Source organism: Myotis daubentonii, chromosome 19, assembly GCF_963259705.1.
Source record: "Myotis daubentonii chromosome 19, mMyoDau2.1, whole genome shotgun sequence".
In the NCBI taxonomy this organism is placed as follows: domain Eukaryota; kingdom Metazoa; phylum Chordata; class Mammalia; order Chiroptera; family Vespertilionidae; genus Myotis; species Myotis daubentonii.
In genome coordinates this window covers 15,176,566-15,191,843 of record NC_081858.1, presented here as the reverse complement: position 1 = coordinate 15,191,843, position 15,278 = coordinate 15,176,566, and the positions used below count along the sequence as shown (strand labels likewise).

General features: G+C 41.8%; 1 protein-coding gene across 10 annotated transcripts in view; it reads left to right on the top strand.

The window, feature by feature from the left end:
• MSANTD2 (Myb/SANT DNA binding domain containing 2) overlaps window positions 1-15,278 on the top strand; it is a 36,379-nt gene that overhangs the window by 19,528 nt on the left and 1,573 nt on the right. For 2 of the 10 annotated variants that reach the window (XM_059676826.1, XM_059676828.1), the window contains 2 exons: window positions 5,899-5,988; window positions 9,703-9,802. In XM_059676826.1, the coding sequence (XP_059532809.1) occupies window positions 5,899-5,955 (57 nt within the window). In that variant the 3' untranslated portion in view covers window positions 5,956-5,988; window positions 9,703-9,802. Of the gene's footprint in view, window positions 1-2,934; window positions 3,806-5,898; window positions 9,803-11,559; window positions 11,621-15,278 lie in introns of those variants that run through there. The other 8 variants (XM_059676827.1, XM_059676829.1, XM_059676825.1 and 5 more) reach the window with 7 other exon arrangements.

Genomic DNA, 15,278 nt, shown 5'->3' with positions numbered 1-15,278 from the left:
ATTGATTGGTTGTTTCTCATGTGCCCTGACCAGAGATGGAACCTGGAGCTTTGGTGTATCCAGGTAATGCTCTGACCAACTGAGCTACCTGGCCAGGATCTGTTTTGTTTTTAATTTGAGCCCCATTAACCATTGGGAGCCCTTCTTAGTAGGTATCTTCTCTCTCAGGATCCACATTAATAAGAAAATAACTACAAAACTGAGAGAATAACATCATCAGCATATGAAAGGAATAGAATAGCCTACAATTTGGGCGGGGGAGCTGCTCTGCACAGTTTCCCTTTAAACATCGGTCTCATGAATAGAAGAATGTACCATCGTGTTTGGGAAGCAATACAATACAATACAATACAATACAATACAATACAATACAATACAATACAATACAATACAGTACACATGTCATTGTAATGATACAGCTGTGGAGTTTTTTGTATGTGTGTACATGCTTGTGCATGTGTAAATCTTAATATTTAGACATGGTTGATTATGGAACAGTTAGTGTGTAATGCAGGCCGTTTGTATGGGAGGCCTTTAAAGATGAATGATTGTTCTCTGCTATCCTAGAAATATTTTAGATAATTCTCTTGAATGTGTTGTTCAGTTATAAGTACTACTAAAAGTTAACATTTTTAATATCATCTTAAATACCACTTTAAGATGGTGCCCCAGAGTGTGAAGTACTGAGAAAAAAATTTGACAGAGATGCTGATGTAGCAACTGTAGAGGTGATATAGGAGGTCAGATGAAAATAACCTCTAATGCAAGTCAATTCTTTACCAAACAACTGATTTTTTCCCCCTTTTTGGGAAAGAAGTTCTAGACAAGTAGTGTTATCTGACACTCTTCGATGACTGTAACCACTTGTTGCTGCCTATGGCAGAAATGGTTAAGTAATTCAATATACCCTAATTTTTTTTAACCTGTCTTGTTTTAAATAGAAAAACACTTGATTCCATGTCTAGAAGGATTCTTGTATCCCAAAGAAACCCTTGAACATGACCGCGCATATTAGGTATGGCTTTTATAATATTGTTGGCAGTATGAGCTATTGTCCGAGTATTGTATGATTTACCCACAGTGGAAGGTTGAAAGCTTTATGGCCATGTGAATGTAGTTCCTTCAGCAATGAAAGATGTTTGTTTTTTTAAGTATTGTCCTCTTTGACACAAGACCCTCGCTGCTAGTGTGGAGGAACCCAGAAAACTTAGGGGCTGATACTCACTGAAAATCAAAATTTCCCAAATTATTTGTTCTATGCAAGAATCTGCCTTTTGTGAAGATCATACTGACCAGTTATAGACATAAAAATGAGTTGCTGAGCCTGGCTGGCGTGGCTCAGTGGTTGAGCATCAACCTATGAACCAGGAAGTCACTGTTTGATTCCCAATCAAGGCACATGCCTGGGTTACAGGCTTGATCCTCGGTGTGGGGCCTGCAGGAGGTAGCCAATCAATGATTCTCATCATTGATGTTTCTATCTCTCCCTCTCCCTTCCTTTCTGAAATCAGTAAAAACCATACACACACACACACACACACACACATATTTTTTTAATGAGTTGTTGATAGCCAGATTCAGGAGGAAGTACAAGCTGGTAGTATTCAGTCCGGGACAGTTCCCCAGAGAAGGGGGGAGAAGACTGAGGGGATGATCTTCCAGAGAGGGAAGATCTCAGTTTCCAGTGGTCATTCTTCCGATTAACCCTATTAAAATCCAGGAAACACCTCCAGTCTTTTTCTTTTTCTATCTTTGACCGAACTACTCTATATTTTAGAAATATTTTTTATAATCTGTAGGGCATAAGAGATAATAAACTTTGGACAAGGCTGTAGAGCTTCATTTGGCAGCTGACCCCCACCTCCGAGAAAAATATAATGAGAATGATAGATATTTTTATTATTTTTTTTGTTAATCCTCACCCAAAGGTATTTTTTCCATTGATTTTTTTAGAGAGAGTGGAAGGGAGAGAGGGAGGGAGGGGGGGAGGGAGGGAGGACAGCCATGTGAGAGAGAAACACCAATTGGTTGCCTCCTGCACACACCCCAGCTGGGCCAGGGATCAAACCTACAACCCAGGTAAGTGCTCAGGAATCGAACCTATGACCTTTCAGTGTGTGGGCGGATGCTCTAACCATTGAGCAACCGGCCAGGGCAGTATGTTAGATATTTTTAAAGTAGCCTTGACCTTTGCAGTTAGTCTTCCTTTGTTACAAAGAAATTAATTTGCTTTGCTAATTATAGCACTGCATTTTTTTTAATACCCTTTCTGCTTCTGATTTTTTAAAAAGATTTTAGGAGCCCTACCTGCTTTGATTTATTGATTTTATAAATAAAATCTACCATCATGGTTAAATGAGTTCCTGATTTTCTTTGCTAAGAAAATTTCATTTCATTTTCTTGCTAAGTGGTTTACTACTTCAAAGTTACTTCAACCCAGGCAGTGTGGCTCTGTGGTTGAACCAGGTGGTCACGGTTCAATTCCTGGTCAGGGCACATGTCAGGGTTGTGGACCCTATTCCCAATAGGGGGTGTGCAGGAGGCAGCTAAGTAATGATTCTCTCTCATCATTGACGTTTCTATCTCTCTCTTCCTCTCTGAAATCAATAAAAAAATATATATTTTTTAAAAGTTACAGTAATTCATTTATTTAATATATATATTGACCAGTCCTTATCTGATAGGTGCTTTTCTGGGCTCAGAGAAACTGAACAGGCAGACATAATCCCTACCTCATGGAGCTCACAATCTAGAGGAAACATTCAACATTTTGTGGGTGGCACTTGGTAATTTATATATATATAAATACACACATACATACATTTTTTTTCATTGATTTCCAAGAGGAAGGGAGAGGGATAGAGAGATGGAAACATAAGAGATGAGAGAGAATCATTGATGAGCTACCTCCTGCATGCCCCTCACTGGGGATTGAGCCTGCAACCCCAGCATGTGCTCTGGCTGGGAACTGAACTGTGACCTCCTGGTTCGTAGATTGAAGCTCAACCATGAGCCACAGCCGGCACCTGGTGGTTTTTATATGCCAGGTCTCTTTTGAAGGAATACTTATTTGTCTTGGGGCCTTGGCTCCTCACTGGACTAGGTGACCTCTAAGGTTCTTTCCATTTTAGAACTTCCAAGATTTTGGAAGTTGGGAACTGGTTTGTCATTAGAGCCTCAGGCAGCTCCAACAACCCCAGTCAATCAGTAGATTACAGAAAGGGTTTTAAAAAATATATTTTCATTAATTTTAGAGAGGAAGGAGAGGGAGAGACATTAGTGATAAGACAGAATCATTGGTCGCAACCCAGGCATGTGCCCTGACCGGAAATAGAACAGTGACCTCCTGGTTCATAGGTCAACGCTCAACCACTGAGCCACGCCAGTGGGGCTGTTATAGAAAGTTTTATAAGAGATATTTGGCAAGGATAGGAACACAGATAATGAATAGTATTAAATGCTCGGGAAACTCAAATGAGTTAAGGACTAAGTTTGAGGACCATTTTTCTTAATTAAGAAGACATTGCTGACCATAATATGAACAGTTTCAACGGAATAATCCCATTGGGTTAAGGATTGAGTAAGTAGGCGGTGCCTAATCCTTTGAGACCCCTTTAGTGTTAAAATGGGAAGATGTTAAAGCTTGGCCATTGTGACTACTAAGACTTAATTTCATGTCCGTGCTTGCTTCTAGATATGGGAATGTCCCTGTTTTAAGTTGTTATCTTGGGAGATTTATCTAGCATCGATATTGATGTTAATCAGATACTGAATGCTCCAGTACGATGTGATACAGTCGGAACAGGTAACCAGCATAACTCTGAGTTATGTAGTATTGCTTAACTGCCACTTCAGAAAAAGATTTCTTTCCCAGGAAATAGAAAAAGTACTATATTTTGTTAAAGAGTAAATTGATAACCTTGTATGCTTCTTTCAAGAAACAGGAGAATTTGGCTAGTTTACCTTTCAAAGGAAATATTAATGGTGATTTATCTAAATGAACAGAATAGTGAGTAAGATGGGTAAATTGTACTTAAACTGGATGCCCCAATTCTTAGACTCTCTTGTAAAATGTAAGACTTGAATGAAATCTACCTTATCTTAGGATTTCTGGCTACTTCCTCTTACATTCTTTTGTGGAGGAAACAACCACATGGTACAGAGCAGTTTTTTAACACGAGGTTCTTGTATGGGCTCTTCAGAGAGTCCATGTTCCCCTTGAAATTGTCTTGTGTGTATTTTTTTAAAAATATTTTTTATTGATTTTTTACAGAGAGGAAGGGAGAGAGATAGAGAGTTAGAAACATCGATGAGAGAGAAACATCAATCAGCTGCCTCCTGCACATCTCCCACTGGGGATGTACCCGCAACCCAGGTACATGCCCTTGACCGGAATCTAACCTGGGGCCTTTCAGTCTGCAGGCCGACGCTCTATCCACTGAGCCAAACCGGTTTCGGCTTGTGTGTATTTTTATGGGGAGGAAATCCATGACTCAAAACAGTTAAGACTCTTCTCCGGAGAGGAAAAGGAAAAGGGAAATTTAAGAATAGAGCTTTCATTTGCCAGAACGTCCTTTGTTTCCCTAAGAACTATGGGAGTGTGGAACAAGAAATGTATTTCTGTGGCTGTGCTTTTCTGGGGGGAAGGGGTGTTTGGTTGGTTTTAAAGGATTTAGATGATTTGGCAAGTCAGTTTGCCAGATTTTAATGTATAAAACCCTAAGAAAATAGAGTGAAGTTCTGCTGGCCCCAGATGGACGGATTTTGCCTTAGATGATGCCCTAATCATTAGTTACATCTAGATAGATAGATAGATAGATAGATAGATAGATAGATAGATGATAGATATTCATACTATAGTCATAATATCCCTGTTACTGTGCACAGAAATGTTTCTTTCAGGTTTTTTTCCTTTCCTACCTTTGTACTCACAGTCAGAAAATAAAACTAATTAAATAAATTTTGAGTCTTAAAGATTTTGAATGAACTCGGTGTTGGTTTTTTTGCCTCAATTAACTAAGAGTAACTAATTACAATAAAGTGGTAATTAAACTTTAAAGGAAGAAGATAGATCTGTTTCACGAAGACTTTTTTGCTTCAAAATACACATCTGCGTAGGCAGAGGAATTGTTCTCAACACTTTTACAATCAGTCACTGGAGAATTACTCCCAGTAATTTCCCCCATTTCCGGTGGAACATAATATATGACTTTTAAGACTTTGTTTGCAAATAAGTATAGTCTTTACTTAATCAGTTGGGTTAAAAGGATCTCAAACGTGTCATAGTTAGTTGGCAGAGTGTTAAGATAAACTACGTGACCCATTTCTAGAATGGCCAGTTTGGCAGCTCCATTTGGAAATCTGTTTCACTGCTTGTTTTTTCTTATAACATTGTTTCCTGCTGTTATAACCAAGCTGTCCTTCCAGGGTCGGACTTGAGTTTTCATCCGACATCTCAGACTACACAAGACGTTCACATGGCTATTGTGCCCGTTGCTCTCCCTCCTCGTTGTATGCCGTCCCACCCGCAGTCAGTTCTGTTAGAACAGTGGTTTTGTCATGGTGCTTACTTTATGATTGAATGAAATGGGGGTACATTTTGAGAAAACAGTTGAGCCAGTAGCAGAATTAGTTGGCACATGCCCATACGATTGGCTTAGCTTGCTTCCGACCTTGCCACACCACGGAAAAATGCAGTTCTTCCCACTTCCTGACAGTCAGAGGAGGAACTGGAGGACACTGAGGCAAAAGAAACCTTGTCTGTATCCCCAAAGTAGCTTCTGTGATGGCAGAAAAGGCTTTGATGAAACCACTGGCCCTACTTACAGATCTAATTTTCCAAGCCTTTCGTTATATTATTTGCCCTTTTCTGAACTCTACAATTTCCCTCTCTTGTAGCTGGTTCGATGCCCAGAACTGAATGCTGTGCTCCAGCTGTGGCCTCACCGGTGCTGACTAGAGAGGAAGAGCCACCTTCATAGCTTACATGTGATTCCTCTGCTTATCCAACCCAATACTGGATTTACTTACTTTGGCAAGATAGCTGCATTGTGCACTGTATTTAATGTTCCGTGTACTGTAACCCTGGGTCTTTCTCTGCATTGCTGCGTGAAACCCCCAACCCCGCCCATCTCAAATCCCTGCCTTCGTTTACCTGCCCTCCCCCCATCCCCGTAGACTCTCCTTACATTCATCCACAATGAATGTCATCTTTATTCTCTCGTTTCTTTTCAGTCTAATCTTAAACTCGGGCAACACTTTGCCTCTGTCTATAAATTGTCGGTTGTTGGCCTTCTGATTTGTCTCCCTGCTTTGGTAATGGGACACCTTTAAGTCTTCTCTCTGGTTCTTTTTCTTCTGTGGTTATTGTACAGCTGGCACGGGATTCAGTAAGCATTCGCCTGGCATTGCTTCGAGATCAAATACCTGGGAAGTCCTCTGATTTGATCACCGACTCAAGTTGTTACCTACACTCTCGGGCCTCTGTTCAGGTTTCCTTAGCTCCTCCTGACCCCCGTCCCTGTGACCTCATTCCAGATGCCCTGTATCTCACAGCTCTTCCCCGGGGGAGGGGTCCGGAGGCTTGTTTACCGTGGGAATTTCTAACAAGGAAAGCGGTCTTCTTAATTGTGAATAGAATGGTCTTTAATAATTTTAAGCAAATTCTTTCCCCCCTAAGATATTCATTGCTGTTGTTGTTTTTAATGCTAGAGCTTAAAAAAAAATAGAACTTAAGTCACTATAAATTTCTCAGAGGAGTGAGGTAAAGGAAGAAGGAAGGAAAGCAAGGCGATTGTTCTGAGCAGGAAATAGGAACTGGTTCTCCAGGAAAAGCTAACGTGAGGGTCTCACTGGGTTTGGTGCAGCTGTCAGAAATGGGAGGCGAGACTTTGTTTTCTCTAGATTCTGGAGCATTGTCTTAACTTCAGATTTAGAGTAGGTGTTTAAGCTGGTCTGCGTAGGACTACAGACACCGTTGTTTCAGTGTTTGCTTTGGTTAACCATTGAGAGTGTGGAAGGTGTAACCTGTCTGGTTTGTGGGAGGTAAGAACTGGGAGGACACCTCCATGTGTCCTTTTGATCCATTTCTAATCCCTCTGGTTTCTTACGGTAGCGGTCAGCTGAAGTTTGAGCTCTTTTTTTTCTATGTCCTATTTCAACAGCTTCTCCTTAGATCTGTAATCTTTGCTGAACCTACAAGATACCTCATATGTATTTATGTTTTGAGAGTTAAAATCAATTTGGAAATCTTTTTCACATTTCAGTACATCAAATTTTATCATAACGATTGAGAATCACCAAGCATTTTTCCTTCAGACCCTACTAGATGTTTTACATACCAGCATGCTAACTATTAAAGTGTATTTCACCAGTACACTACCAAGCGAGACATCAAATGCATCATCTGACCGTGCTTCCACATCTAAGACCATTCGATATGACTGGTTTTCTTATGCACAGTTACATCGTGAATTTAAGCTCACTTTGGTGGTTTCAGTCTTTCCTGTGGTTTCCCACTATAGGGTCAGAAATCGGTGGCTTTGTTTATGTCCACGTCACGGCCTGATAAGTGTGGCTCCTTTCTTCAAAGGAACATCGTGGTGTTTCCTGACTTCGGGACTAGCCCTCAGTGACAGCCCACGGGTCCCTTTCTTGTGCCGGGTGCTTTTCTCAGGCAGCCAGGCGGCGGTGGCACGGTTCCCACATCCATTTATGGCCCTGGAGGGTGAGAGGGACACGGCTGGGACTCTCCATGTACGGTCCTTGAGGAGTCAAAAAGCGTGGTTGGGGTGTTCTTGGAGGCAGCAACTAGACGTTGTGAGATAAAAATAAATTGGCAGGAGATGTTTGCAATTCCAGTTCCCGTCTCTGCCAGGAGGGCAGAGAGCATGGGGGGAGAGAGCAGAGAATCCACGGATCTCTGTGCAGGCATCTGTGTCCTTCCCCTGAAGGGCTGCCCGTGACGCCTCCCAGTTCACTTGTGCTAGAGAGTTTGAGCTGCTACTTGTGACCATCCCTTATGAAGAGAAGCCTCAGTTTTTTGAGGCACCAGTGGAGGCAGAAGAGATCTCGAGAGAGGAAGAGGGAGGAAGGTGCTCATGCAGGGGCAGGCTGGCTGGTTTGGGGACAGGGTGATGCTGACCACCACTCTGTTTGTGTCTGAGGAATGTCGTCCTAAGTGCCATGCTCTTATTATTCCTTTTGCCCATCTGGGTTTCCGGCATCAAGAGAAGATCTGCAGAGTATTTTATGGAGTGTCTTGTGGTTTGTCAACTGCGATTTAGAAACACTGAACTTCCATGGAGGTTCTGCAAAGGCTTTTGGTGAGAACAGGTGATGTGTTGGCTTATGGGACACCATCTCACATGTAGGAGACATTTATAGTCTGGCAAGTGCACGTATTGAAGTCTGAGGCGAACTGCCTTTGCGCAGGCGTGTTAGAAAGTATTTGGGAGCCACCAGAGAAAAAGGGTCTTGTCTCAAGGAAACTCAGGGTGAAACCCAGTCAACTAGAAGGAACATGGAGGCAGAGATGGGAGAGAGACTGAGAGCAACTAAACTAAATTTGGAAGCTGGGACCAAGTCCTTGATGTAGCCTTTGCAATATCATTCAACTAAGGAAACTGAGCTAATAATAAGAACTGTGCCTTAGAAGACCATGAAGAAAATGGAAGGGTTGTGTAAGATGATAAAGTTATCCAGGTTTTATATGTGGACTTTCAGAATGATATTTATTTGCTGTGCGTTAAAAGGCAGAAAGATAAATGAAGTAACACCCCTCTACCTCACTTTCCCCCCAAAAGGAAATTAGCGGCCTCATGTGTTGGTTTGTTTGGCAGTTTGAGTTGGTAGAATAGATGAGTCTTACTGGCTAATTTTTAGATGTAGGTATATTGTTTCTTGATAATTGATGTTTGAGACAGGGAATCGGTAGCATGATTGACTTGACCTCTCTTAAATCTCAGCAACTTCCCCAAAGACAGTGAGTTAGTGAGGGATATGGACCATCTGAGTAATACGGTTTCCTAGTCGCTTCATTTAGGGGATTGTTTTTACCCTGTATCCCTTCTTAATCCAGAGTAAGGAAGGTTATATTCTTTGCTTCAGGGAACTCTCCTTTCTGTCCTCCCTCCCTCCCTTTTTCCCAATTCTGGCCCCAAAGCAGCTCTAGCTCTTCTGTGGCAGGTGTGCATCCTATTGGCTGGCTGGTATTTCTTGTTTTCTTTTTTTTTCTTTCCTTATTCTTTTTAAGTGGGGGAGGGGGTATAAAAATATGTGTATGGGGTACATGCAATAATGTTGTAATGATTCTTGTTTAATGGATAATTAATTGCAAAGTAATTGTTTGAATGATAACATGTTTAAGTAAATGCTAAATTAGTAATTTTTTTTCTAATATAATAATGATTTTGAAATCTAGCATTCCTGTAACAATGTGTCTGTGTTTGTCTGTCTGTGTCTGTCTCATAGTAATTAATATCTGTGGTCCGTACCTGGAAGAGGAAGGACAGCTTTAAAGGAATAACAAAAGACTTTGTGTCTTAGACCCTTCGCAGGTGTTACAGTCGGGTGAAAGAACATGGTGTTGGGAAAAGAAAGAGCAGTTACACATTTGAACAGTTGGAACAGGTGTTTGGTCAGGGAGGATGGGATGCTCAGCCCTGCCAGCCTGTACTTATTAACAGTAGTGGCTTGTACCAGGAGCTGGAGTCAGATGGCAGCACTATGGAGGAGTATTCACAGGAGGACTGGGGAAACCACAGTCAGGATCTCCATGGCTACCCAACAGATCAGGAATTGGGTAAGAAAGCCGACGTATCTGCTCCTCGTCTGTGTCTGTGTGTGTGTATGTGCCTTCGTATGTGCACCGGGACTGGTACTGTCCCTACTGTCAGCACAAGGCATGTAGCCCGTTTATCTGGGGCACTCTGGGCGGCCTTGATTTAGCCTTAAACTACCAGCTAGTGCTTGGTGTTGGTCATTTGCTGATTTGAGTACCAGCAAACATCCTAAATCCACAGAAGAATTCCTCATTCTGAGCTACACAGGAAGCTTGGTGGCAGAATCCTATGCAGTTGGAAATACCCCGCAGCTCTTAGCTCTACGGTGACTGCCGCGAGTACTGACCCTTGGCTCAACTGCTAGAGATGAACTATCTTTTTTCCTTTTCTGTTTGTGATTTGGAAATGGTCCCCTCCCAGACTTCGGTCTGAACAAAATATGAAGGGAAGCCTCGATTTATCTTAAAAAGGGCTCATATTTGAGCTTTCTCGGCAGTCATATTCCTTCAGACTTCACAAAGGATTCCAGCAACAGCTGAAATGATTGACTACAGTCTTAACGTTTAGAATGGAAATGAAACTCCTGGCCATCAAAGCCAAGCTTGTGTGGCCTCATTGAGAGGGTCTGTGTAAGTGGCTTTTTGTAGTAAATGCCCCACTTTTGATTTTCATGATGGGGAAGTCCTACCCACGTTTCTGCTGCAGCCATTATAGCTTAATGGCGAGTTGTGTGATGAGTACTCACTTACAAGTAAATGTTGTTACTCCCCAGTGAGAAAGTATAGTAGGATTGGCACTACCAGTGTACTTCTCCAGCTCAAGATAATTAGCATTACTCAATCATCATTCCTGATGCTAATTCAAAAGAAACAATATTAAATGCTTGTGTTTCTCATGAATGCTGTTTTTGTTTGTTTGTTTGTTTAATCTCAAATATTGGAAGAGAGAGGGAGAGAAGAAAGAGGCTATATAACTGTAGGACTAACACAATTGAAGAGAGAGACTTTAAGATTGGAAGAATAAGCCCTGGCCGGTGTGGCTCGGATGAGTGTCGTCCCATGCACCAGAAGGTTGCTGGTTGGATTGCCAGTCAGGGCACATGCCCAGTGCGGCCTCGATCCCTGGTGGGGGGTGTGCAGGAGGCAGCCCATTGATGTTGTGCTCTCACATCAATGTTTCTCTCTGTCTCCCTCTTCCTTCCTCTCTCTTTAAAAATCATCAGTTATTCTTTAAAAAGAAAGATTAGAAGAACAAACAGGGCAGATGCTAAGCGATTACTATCTCTTCATTTCAAAACAGTCACAAGGTCTGAATTACTTTGGCATCCCATAACTCTGGTTTTGCCAGAGAGATTTAAGTCACCCAAATCTTTGGGAGAAAAATAACATGCGGAATATGTGGATCCTGATATTGGGGAAATAATTCCTCTGTAAAACCTACATAGAAAATCTAAATCTCGCAGAATTATTTTCATTCTTGTTCCTTTAAAAATCATGTTTGTGGAGAAATTAAGCTTTAAGCTCCCAGCTAGAAATCTACTGGTGACCTTGAAGAATTTTATACTTGTAGAGCTGGTTTCTGATCTTGCATATAAATGTATGCATCTCATTATAAAAGAGTTATATTTATAAATCTGGCATTGGGCAGCGTTTAAGACTAGAATCAAGTCCTCAAATTGGGATGTGTGGATGAACAGTAAACATATAGCTACTTATCTACATAAATGTATGCCACCACTTAGGAGAATATAACCTGTTTCCAAAACTTTGCTTTTCAGATGAGATACCTGTCACAAAGAGAACATTAAAAATCAAACAAGAGTCTTCTGAAGAAGCACAGTAAGTGGACGCTTCCCCTCTCCACAAATGTATTCATCTCGGTGTAATGGGAAGGGGCTTCCCCCGCCATCTCACTGAGGAAGCCTGTCTAGTCATTCTTCCTCACTCCCTTAGCCTCAGCTTCCCAGTGGTTAATCTAAAATGGTGAGGGTTTTATACACAACAAGAAGAAATAAATATGTTACATGAAAAGAAGCCTGTGTGTGGATCTGGATACCTGGATGTTTTACTAAGATGGAAAGATGAGTCACAGAACCCTGAGTTTATCTGATGTTAGGCAAAATGATAGGAGGGCTAGAGGACACATAAATTTCTTGGATTACATTTTGGGAATCACACTTGCCCGGCTGGCATGGCTCAGTGGTTGAATGTCGACCTATGAACCAGGAGGTCACAGCTCGATTCCCAGGCAGGGCACAGGCCCAGGTTGTGGACTCGATCCCCAGTGGGGGGCGAGCAGGAGGCAATTCATTAATGATTCTCTCTCATCATTGAAGTTTCTATCTCTCCCTCTCTCTGAAATCAATAAAAATACATTTAAAATAAAATAAAATTATGACTTCAAAATATTCCAAAGGAGGGGTAACTTTGATGCGTATTTTAAAAAATGAGGCTACCAGTCCAGACCTTCAGAGCCCTGTTCTCCAAAGAGGCCATCGTGTCTTTCACTACGATGTCCCAGCTCTCCCTTTACCACTCAGAACCTTCAGAGGAAGCCCGGTTGGTGTAACTGGGGATGAACTTGAACTGCACAGTATTGGGGTCACCAACCCCAAACCACCCATACTTTTCCTGTGGTTGGGATTTTAAAAATCGGGAAATGTGACAGTTCTTAAGGACCATTTCAACAACTGGGTCTCATTCTCATTGTGCCCCATGGCGTCGAAGAGTCGATCTGAGTCTTTAGCCCAGGGAGCTGCAGACTGATCAGCAGGGAAGAAGCTGAGCGGGCTCTGCAGAAACATTCAGCCTGCGCTGCCTCCTCTCCAGGCTCCCATCTCGGGGTGAGGGCTTTGAGAGGTTCCCAACAGGCAGTTTATTTTCCAGTGCAAGTTTCCTTGGCGCTGTTCCTTGCTGATGACATAGGCCTGTGACAGTGCTGAGTACAATCGTTCATTTGGGCTTTTGATTTCTTCCTCTGTGTGTTGCAGGTGGCATCAGCCTGAACTAGCTGACATAACCTGTAGTAAAATACCATCCTTCATCCATGAGGATGAGTCACTATTCTGCTCATTTGTTCAACATTTATGTCAAGTACCTACTGTAGGTCAGGCATTGGGGTACATCAGCAAGCAGACAAAAGTCTCTGCCTTCCATCCCAACTCCTTAGCCTAGTCCTTCTTGAGATCAGTAAAATATTTCAAAAGAGGCCCGGCCATTGTGGCTCACTGGTTGAGAGTATCAACCCATGAACCAGAAGGTCACTGTTCTATTCCTGGGCAGGGCACATGCCTGGGCTGTGGGCTCGATCCCCAGTGTGGGGTGTGTAGGAGGCAGCCAATCATTGATTCTCTCTGATCATTGATGTTTCTCTCTCCCTCTTCCTTCCTTTCTGAAGTCAATAAAAATATATTTTAAAGAATATGTCAGAAGAGGACAAGGAAGGATGGTGGCTCTGAAATAAGTTTTGGGGTGCGTGTTTTTTAAAGCATTGACCCATGGAGAAACATGGTCCTATATCTTAACCTCACAAGTAGCACATTATAAATATTAGAAAAGCGGCCACGTGCCTTTGTGTCCTCTGAGAAGAGGGACAAGTTCCCAGGAACACAGTGATTTCATCTCGATGGCCACTCTGACGCTTGGGAAGCTCTCAAGGCACCCTGGAGGGTGGAGGAAAATCCAGGGCACTTTTTGGCCTCAAGAAGCAGCTGATAGCAAAATATGTCACATCTTTGTCATCTCACAAAGAAAGTCAAGGAGAGTAAGAGGTCAGACTGAGAATGACTGCATGCAGATCCCTCAGTGTTGCGAAAGCTTTTCCCCTGGAAGATTTGAGAATTTAATAGGAAGTTTCCAGGGTCTGTCTCCTCTCAAGAAGCTAATAAACAGCACGTATACCCTCTTTCTTGCATACATCTGATGGTATGTGAGTGGTTAGTTGAGTATTTTTGTAGCTTAAGTCTATACTTGTTGTAGAGGGTAATAGTTGGTTGCTAAGTTAATATTTAACAAACTTCAGTCTTCCAATATCAAAGACTTGCCATACCTGAGAAGCAAACTTGTAATTGCATATCCCCACACATATATGAATCATGGGATATCAGTTAAGTTATATGAGTTCAGCAGCATATGCAGAAAGAATTCCCTGCCTTTTCTGTCATAACTCTGTTAATCATCCAAATCAAAATTTCTTTACTTTTTCCCTTTATAAAATATTTTCTAGAACAGTCTCAATTCATTATCTTGAATTTTTTTTAATCCTCACTCAAGGACATGTTCTTTTATTGATTTTAGAAAAGGCGGAAAAGAGAGAGAGAGATATCAATTGGTTACTTCCTGAGAGAGAGAGAGAGGGAGAGAGAGAGAGAGAGAGAGAGAGAGAGAGAGAGAGAGAGAGAGATCAATTGGTTGCTTCCTGTACGTGCCCCAACTGGGGATCGAACTTGAAATGTAGGTATATGCCCTAACTATGAATGGAACCCATAACCTTTTGGTGTACAGGACGACACTTCAACCAACTGAGCCAACCAGGTCTCATTATCTTAAATTTTTATCTCTTAAAAGCTAAGCCTAATATGGACCTTTTACATCTGAATTCTCAGATCTTAAATCTGTGTTGAACTAACAGTTCTCAGTTTGGAAGAGGTAATGAATTTCTTCTACAAATAGAAGAAAATGTCATTTTCTTTTTGCAAGCATGTATCTGCCAAAATTATTGCACTTTCAGAATTTCCAGCTTTGAAATTAAGATCTTCATTATTTTAAATGATACTGTTTACCTTTCTCTTTTTTTTTGACTTATTGGGATGACACTGTTCACCATGATCATATAGGTTTCAGGTGTGCAGGTGTGGGTTTCTGTGTTACAAAATCTGCATATTGCACCGTGCGCCCACCACCCTAAGCCAAAGCTTCTCCTCTCACCTTATATTAGGACTCCCTTCTACTCCCACCCCCTTCTCTCTGGCAACCAACATACGCTGTTTGTGTTCACGAGTTTCAGTTTTATATCCCACATATGAGTGAAATCAAACGGTTCTTAGCTTTTTCTGACTGACATATTTCACTTGGCATAATGTTCTCAAGGTGGATACCTTTCTGAATACAGCTTTCTCCACTTGCTCTTGGTTAGGTCTGAAGGCCATCATGCGCATTGTAATAGTCACTTAAAACAATTCATGACCCTTGGGTTCTGAAGTCCTAGGGTCTTACTAGTACATAGCAATAGTTGCGAAGGTTAATACGGCCAGCCTGTATAAGTAACGGAAAGCAGCTTATCATTCATTCCTAGAAACTTCCTAGGGGAGAGTGTTCTCAGATTTTATACTATGGTTATCTCAACCTGCCCCGACCCATATGGAAGCTACTAATCACGTGTTTATTGAACCGTAATTTCAAATTATAATGAAAAATACCTCACTCACACTGGCCGCAATCTGTGTGCTGATGCTAGCACACTGGACAGCACAGATAGAGAATACTTCCATCATCGCAG